General features: G+C 38.6%; 1 protein-coding gene and 1 pseudogene across 5 annotated transcripts in view; one reads left to right on the top strand and one right to left on the bottom strand.

Moving 5' to 3' along the window:
- Positions 1-3873: 3873 nt before the first annotated feature.
- Positions 3874-6620, bottom strand: LOC308659033 (poly(A) polymerase alpha-like; annotated as a pseudogene). Its single transcript has 2 exons — positions 6596-6620; positions 3874-5145 (listed from the first exon to the last, which is right to left on the bottom strand). The product of its transcript is annotated as a poly(A) polymerase alpha-like (transcript).
- Positions 6621-7877: 1257 nt separating this feature from the next.
- The window catches only part of AMN1 (antagonist of mitotic exit network 1 homolog), a 39338-nt gene continuing 38882 nt past the window's right edge, over positions 7878-8333 (top strand). For all 4 annotated transcript variants that reach the window (XM_081309278.1, XM_081309279.1, XM_081309277.1 and 1 more), the window contains exon 1: positions 7878-8239. In XM_081309278.1, coding sequence (XP_081165404.1) covers positions 8202-8239 — 38 coding nt within the window. In that variant the 5' untranslated portion in view covers positions 7878-8201. The remainder of the gene's footprint in view (positions 8240-8333) is intronic.

The following is an 8333-nucleotide window of genomic DNA, read 5'->3' as shown; positions in this document are numbered from 1 at the left end:
TTATTTTATTTTTATGTGGTGCTGAGGATCGAACCCAGTGCCTCACGCATGCTAGGCAAGTGCTCTACCTCTGGGCCACAACCCCAGCCCCGGAAACAAGTTTTTAATACACCCTTAAATTATAAGTCTAAGGCTTGTTAACACAGTGAAACTACAATGTTCTTGTTCATATCATTTTAAAAGATACTGAAATGATTTAATAACTGCTATTCTACATAATGGTAAGTGGCATATTTCCACAAAGGAAACTATAAATTTCCGTCCTCCAAAATTAAATTCCTTGAGGTTTGGAAAATTTGAAAATACACAGCTTCATGTAATTCAACAGAACTTATTAAAAACAAATTTTTGATATAATAGTAAGATAGCAAATTAATTCAGAAAAATAGAATTTCATAAATCTAGAGTTGTATTCATCCTAAATTTCTTATAAAGTTCATGTTATCAACATTCAAAATGTGTAAGCAATAATGTCATAATTTCCCAAACAAAATGGAAGCTTTCTTCAGCCCACACATGTTTTTATAATCTGAAATATCTAAAACAGTTTTTACAATTACATTTTCATGATTAGAGTGACAATGCTTAGAAGTTCTCTACCACATGTAAACATTAAGCAATAGCTTTCCTACAATAACCTCATTTTAACTAAATATTTATTTATTTATTTATTTATTTATTTTTAAAGAGAGAGTGAGAGAGGAGAGAGAGAGAGAGAGAGAGAGAGAGAGAGAGAGAGAGAGAGAGAATTTTTAATATTTAAGTTCTCGGCGGACACAACATCTTTGTTGGTTTGTGGTGCTGAGGATCGAACCCGGGCCGCACACATGCCAGGCGAGCGCGCTACCGCTTGAGCCACCTCCCCAGCCCTTAACTAAATATTTAGATAAAATTTAAAAAATGGATTGTTATTATCCTTGTATTATTTTTTTAAGCATCGATACACAAAAAAAACTTTGCTTACAAGATAGTTCTTTTTTTTTTTTTATTGGTTGTTCACAACATATCATATTTCATACATTAGACAAGATAGTTCTATATAGAATAAATTGTTAGTGAAATTTGTATTAAAAACTATGTATAATTAAATGTAGTTCACAGGGTACATCATTATGCTTCTCACAACAAAGGACAATTATAGATGAGATTATCTAGAAGAAAGTGTAACATGAACATAACCATTCATACATAAAATGCAGGGAGTTCTCTCTGAAGGTTATGCAGTTGACTTTTACTTATAATTGTACAGTGTGAACTTGTAGAGGAAAAAATAATACAGTAACCCTTGAGTCCCACACATACAAATTAAGACTGTATTCTTCAGGTTGTCTCAATAGCACTGGATTTGGCCATTTCCTGTTTAAAAAGATTGTAGCACTTGATAAGACTATTGGATATTACCATCTAAATGTACTTTATTAAACATACAGCATTTGTGAATGTGATCCTTCTTCATCCATTTTGGTATATACAACATTTCATCTCTTTTTATTGATGGTAAGACTAATTGAAATAATTCTGTAACTATAAAATTAAACCATTTGGTAGCTTTTTCAAATTGAAGTCATATAGTTTCTCTCTAAAAAGAACAGATAAAGCACCATGTAAATAAAAAACCACCACCAAGATATTTGATGCTTTCATCTAAACCTCAAACAGGATAAACCCTCTTGAAAGACAAAAATTCTGTCTTCATACTAGTTCCATCCAAAGAAAAATGGAAAAAAAAAAAAAGGTTACTTCTGATTATAGACAATGAATAATTATAAAAATAAAATAATTATAAAAAATTTTCTCCATCTCATGATTTAAAAGTTGTAACATGAGTAAGTGCAATAAAAGTCTGTGGTGTGAACACAGTGTTTCCAGGACACAATATTTAGAAAAATTAGCACATCCGTCCTTATGGAAGATATTTTAAAATGGAAAACATCTGCACCCTTCCTTAATATTGAAGGTTAGCTTCTTGAAAACATTTATATATGTGTAGTCTTAAAAGACATTCTGACAGTCTTTAATCTTATCATACCTTATTATATGTAATTAAAATGTGCTATCAAATCCCAATATAGCAGAATGTGTATTAGAAAGTGAGGCATGGTTCTAAATTATAAATTGGCTCCTCAAACTCTGATTTTTATAAAATTACTAGAAAACAACAATGTCTTTTGCAGATGTAGGATGGATATGAGTCGGAAGAAACTGGGAAGTTTTAAATCTCTGAAGGAAATCTGATTAAAATTGACAACCCTCACTCTGGGACCAAAGCAACTATTCTGAAATGGCAATAACTTCCTTTTCTTAAATGAAACCATGGTTGACAAATGTGAACATCTTAAAATGAGGAACTTAAAAAATATTATCTCCCATTATTAATGACTGGGTCCAGAAATTGCTTTTTTCCAAGCACTTATTCATTAATATATAATGTTAATTTGTACAATATATGTAACATTATTCTTTAAAAGTTTTTTTTTATAAAATTGAGGTCTTTAATATTTTACTAAAGATAAATGAACAGTTGAAAGCAAAAAAAAAATTAATGGCACATGGATTTAAAACTATTTAAAAAGTGAAAGAAGTGGTGTATATAAGTTTTATCCAAAAGTAACATACATGTCAACCTATTAATAAAGTGGATTCTAGCAAAAGCTACAGCTCAAATTCAGTTTATTTGGAAGGTAGGATTATGCAAATTAAGTACAAATAGAATCTGACTTACTATCCTGGTAAAGCTAGGAAAAGAAATGAAGTTTAATTTGCCATAATATTCATTGTGGTCTCCGAGTCTACCTAAATGGCTATTTCACAAACCAAAACTTGAATCTGAAACCAGCTGTAGAACTGTAATAGAAATAAGACTAAACTCCAGTGTCTACAATCAATTTTATTTCAATATAATCTTGTTAAGGCACTATTTCCAAATTCCCAAATAAAACTCTAGGTCTGTTTGAAGCGAAGACAAAGGCTTTATTGCCAGCCAGGGTCAAGAACACAGAGACCAAGCAGTTCTGCAACCCTCAAACTTATAAGTCTTACAACAACAAAGAAGTGGGAGGCAGGAGAAATCATCATATTTACAGTATACATTTCATACAAGTGGAAAAGAACCAGGCTATGAAAAAAAATCATACTCTCAGAAATTACATTTTCAGAGAAAATTTTGCATTAGTTCCATAGAGCAAGGATATTGTGGTCAGGGTGCAAGCAAGTAGGTGGGGGTGGAGATGTTATCCTTCAATGCCAGTGGGCTCATGTGGAAAGGGGCCAAATTCACACAGGGTGAGTGAGGTGTCTGAACAAAATGGGGTAAGTCTGAGCTAATTTTCAAATCAGTCCATAACAATCTAAACACATGCCATTTAGAAAATACCAAGAAAAATGTATGTACCGTTGTGGTGCGAACTGATCAATATAATCAATAAGTTACTAATACTGGTTGTATAAAGCAATTGCTATGGTAAAACTACCTGATCAGCAAGAATGGAGTCACTATGGCTATACGAGCAAACAGGTAGGCCATAGGGACCTGGTGTCAGCTATTCTAGACTCCACCTTAGTTTTTCTGTTATTGCTCCTGTGAAGAGACAGTTGCAGGACTCATTTCTGAGAAAACAAAATGAAAGCTGTTTTCTGCTAAATTTAAAAAAAAAAAATTGTGGGCTGGGGATGTGGCTCAAGCGGTAGTGTGCTCGCCTGGTATGCGTGCGGCCCGGGTTCGATCCTCAGCACCACATACCAACAAAGATGTTGTGTCCGGCGAGAACTAAAAAATAAATATTAAAAATTCTCTTCTCTCTCTCTCTCTCTCTCTCTCTCTCTCTCTCTCTCTCTCTCTCTCTCTCTCACTCTCTCTTTAAAAAAAAAATTGTTTTCTGTACTTTGTATCCCACAAAATGTACTCAACCCAGAATATGGAAGTCTTGGTAACCCATATAACTTTGAAGCCCCCCCCCCCAACCACCTGCTGGACAGTTGTCTAGCACCTGCTCAAACCCAAGATGCAGTTCATTAGATTGTTCTGCTAACAGCTTTTTTGCTTCTGTAACTTGCTTGCTAATTGAAAAATTTCACAGGATGTGGTTTTCCTCCTTAAATAGCAGATTTCCCTCAGAGGAGGGTGAAGTCTTTCAGAGAGCCACTTGGACTCTGTTGGACTCAGCCCCTGACCAGGTATAATTGGCAAAATAGGCAAAATAAAAATCCTTCAAATTATTTCACATTCAGACTTGGTGTGTTTTCTGAGTGGTCTTCCCAGGACAGTACAAGAGTTGATGCTATTGCATTTGGATAAAGCTGGCAAGTTCTTGCTACTTAGCACAGCCCAGGAAACACCACCACCAAGGAAACTGAATATATTGGAATAGATGTTGTGGCATTTGGCCCACAGAGCTCTCAGATTTAACCTGAAGTTGTCAATGTTTGGTACTAGATGTAAAATTTCATCTCTTACTGTGCAACCATTAAGACTTCTTATGCATCGTATATCTAAATTTTTAAGCAGATTGTCATCTTGTAGGTCCAAATCTTCTGCAATAACAAAATATCAATCTCTATCCCAGAGTTTGATAACTAATACAAACACCTCTTCAACAGCTCTTAAATTTTTAACTTTTTCTTATAATTTCAATTTATAGAACAAAATGATAAAGTCACTGCGATCAACATGTCTTGGTGCAACACACAATGCATCAATATCCACACCTTTTGTATGTATTCCTGATCTGTAACATACATTCAAATCTAAAAAATTTTCCTCCAGCATTTTCAATTACAGATTGTGGAAGATTCTTGCCTTCACTGATTTCTCCTATCCACTCTTTCACCAAGTTATTTAATTTTTCTAAAATTAAAGTCCGCGCTGCAGCTCCTCTTCCTTTTCAAAAACCCAAAAGGGCTTCAGAGTCTCAATTAGTTTCTGTGTAAGAATGTAGTCAGTCTTCTTGGGGGCTGCTAAGCTGATAGAAGTAATGTCACAATGCTTCTGTGGCTGGAAAGGGCAAGTCTCCTGCTCTGGCACCAACCAGTCACTCCCCCCACCCCAAGCCCCACTGCCCCGCTGGGCAGGCTCCACCGAGGCCAGAGGGATGGAGGAGGCTGGGTCCAATTGCACTCCCACTGCTTTAAGCACTTCTCCTCCTTTCCCTTAGTCCGAACATGGCGCCCATCTTATCCCATTTACATTGTTAACCGACATAGCTGAGCTATAAATTCCTCATTTCATTTTAATGAGCCACTACTACTATAAGTCTGATTTTCTTGAACTACTAGTAAAAATGTTTCCCTGTATTCATATTTGTCTCTGAGGTGAGTTTTTTTTATCCCACTCCAAAAAAAAAAAGTTCCTGAATCAGTGGTTGGCACTGAGTTTCTTAGGAAGTTCTGACATTGGTTGCAACTATGGTTGCTTTCACGGGTGGTGTTAAACCACGACACAAAGAAATGACCACAGACTCCAATTTAAATAAAATAAAAACAAGCTTGTAATTCCTGGACTGTCTCTCCCAAAACCTGTGGGAATAGAAGACAGCACTCCAGCTCTCTAGGAGTGCAGCTTTCTAGCACAGAAAGTTGCAAAAAGTGGGGGGTGTCTTGAGAACTTACAGATAACAGAATTTTGACAAGAATAACACAAAGGCAGGTAGTAGGTTAATGGTCTAAATGGTTCAGCACTTAGGGAGTACATTTAGATCCCAACATCAGAACTTATGAGGCACCATTAAGGTTTCAGAGAGGGTTGTTATCTGGCCAGGGAAAGCCAGGCATGGGTGAGTTCAAGGCACGGGCAGGCATTCCAAGTAAGTTTGAAACATCAAAATACAGCCAGGCTAAATAGAAATCTTAATATTTTACAGAAAACAGAAATGAATCTTTTATATGACAAGATGGCTCCTGATCTTAAGAGGGAATTAGGCTGGGTTTATCAGTGGGTGTTTTAGTCAGCCTTTTTGCCGCTGTGACTAAAAGACTCGACCAGCACAATTGAGGAGGAGGAAAAGTTTATTTGAAGGCTCATGGTTTCAGAGGTTTCAGTCCATGGACAGCAGCCTCCATTCCTTGGGGCCTGAGGTGAGGAGAAAAACATAGTGGAAGAGTGTGGCAGAGGGAAGCAGCTCATATGATAGTCAAAGAGCAGAGACTCCACTCTTAAGATACAAAATAGATACCCTAAAGCTGACCCCACTGCCCCACCTCCTCCAGCCACACCCCACCTGCCTTTAGTTACCTCTCAATTAACCCTATCAGGTGATTAATTCACTTTATTGGTTTAAGGCTCTTGTAACCCAATCATTTCTCCTTCAAACCTTCTTGCATTATCTCACACATGAGCTTCTGGGGAACACTTCACATCTAATCCATAACACTAGGACACATGCAGTCAGCCACAGGAGCCTTACTTGCCCTTTATTTAATGCTCTGCTATCACCATGAATCTCTAAAAAGGGGCTCCCCCAGTTATACTGCTGATCCTAGATATACCCTAAACCTTTCTTCTGGATACCCAGAGGTCTTGGGACCCTGGCAGGCCCTTTTGTGTAAGCTCTGACCTTCATCTATAAAGTAGTACTATACCTTAGACCTGTTTGATGGTTACATGAGATCATGTAAATATTTACCATGCTTAACACTGAGAAGCTCCATAAATAATGGTTCTGAATGTTTGCATTTTACCTTCTTTCAAGTACAGTTACATCCTTAAGCAATATTTTTCTTCTCAGTATGCATCTAAATGGAGGTATCAATTCATTCCTGTAAGTATTTAATGTGAGAACTGGACTACTTCTATGTTAACTTCCTCACTTTCCTTCATTCTTCTCATTAAGATCAGATTGCATCCTCCACTACCACCTTATAAACCCTCAGTAACTTTCCTATTGTTAAATCACTTTCAAGGTTTAACCTCTTAGCTGTATGTGACCATTTTGATCACTTGTTTATGTTCTGTAACACCACACTTCCTGATTTTGGGCTAGTCCTTAGTGTCAATTTCCAGCCAATAAATGTGTTCCAAACATCTCTCCAAAGACTTTTTGTTATGGTTGTTCTTCCTTATATCTGTTAAATGAGCTCATCCATTCACATACCTTTAGTTTTTACCTATATGCTGATGACTCCTGGTATGAATGTTGTAATAGAATGTTTGGGGCAGCAAGAAACAGAAAAATCAACTCCATGGATTTTAGCAACAACAGAGAGAATTTGCTGAATTGTGTAACAAGTAGAGAGAAAAGAGCGGTATTTGGGCATGGTTCAATCAGGATCCTGGCTGTTCTTTTGTAATTCTCATACTCTACCTTGGTCTTCCACTACTGCCACCTAGTGTTTTAAATTTCATTCAACACGACAGGGCTAAGAAAAGAGGGTATTACTTTACAAAGCATTGTCACAAGTTTAGAAGTTTCTTTCCCAGAGATCTCCAGCAAACTTTTTCTTGCTTTGTATTGGCTTCAAATTTTTGAACAAATACTTGTGGCTGAAGGAGTATCATGATTTGTTGGTTGGTATAAGCCTGCAAATTCTTGAATCCATGATTCAGTTATCCATGGTCAACCATGGTCCCAAAATATTAGATGGAAATCCTAGAAATAAACAATTCATAAGTCACACTGTACACTGTTCTGAGGGTTACTTGAACACGAGTACTTCAATACTGTGACAGCCGGTCTGATAACCAGATACTAAGCGATTAACAGGCAGGTTTGTTGGACCAAGGGATGGTTCCTGTGCCAGGCAGGACAAAATGCAATTGTACAATATTTCATCTTCCTACTCAGAATGGCTTCCTATACACCAAGGGAAAGGTCGGCCAGCAGTGGTCCAGCACTGTGTCAGCACCTGTCACCTCACTTCATCTCAACATGTAAGCTCTGTGGGCTGAGCAGAAGGCTGAAAGTCCGGAAGCCGTGAGTCTGGACCTCCAGACAAACGGGGCTGAGCGATCCGCCTCGCCGCCCACGGGTGGAAGAACTACGCCTCCCGTCGCGGTGCTCCAAGCTTAGGGATTCTCCACCTGCCAGCTCTCCGACCCCTACGCGCTCTATTCTTGCCCTCGAAGTTCCGGGCGTGGCCACGCCCCGAACACCGGAACCGTGTGACGTCACCAGGGCCTACGCGCCCAGGGGTGGGGGAGTTGTCGGACCGCCCCCGGCCGGGTTCTAGAGGTCCAGGGGCCGCGGAAGAGGCTTCTGAGGGCCGCCGCGATGCCTCACGTGGGGTCGGTCAGTCAGCTCCTGGATCTGTGAGTCCACCCCGTCCCGCCTCCCCTTCGCGCCGCGCGGGCACCTCCTCCAACCAGCCGGGCCCTGCGCCACTCTCCCTCCCGCCCCTTTCCC

The sequence above is a fragment of the Spermophilus citellus genome (assembly GCF_964194105.1).
Source record: "Spermophilus citellus genome assembly, chromosome: 10".
In the NCBI taxonomy this organism is placed as follows: Eukaryota; Metazoa; Chordata; class Mammalia; order Rodentia; family Sciuridae; genus Spermophilus; species Spermophilus citellus.
This window is presented reverse-complemented; position numbering and strand designations above follow the sequence as displayed.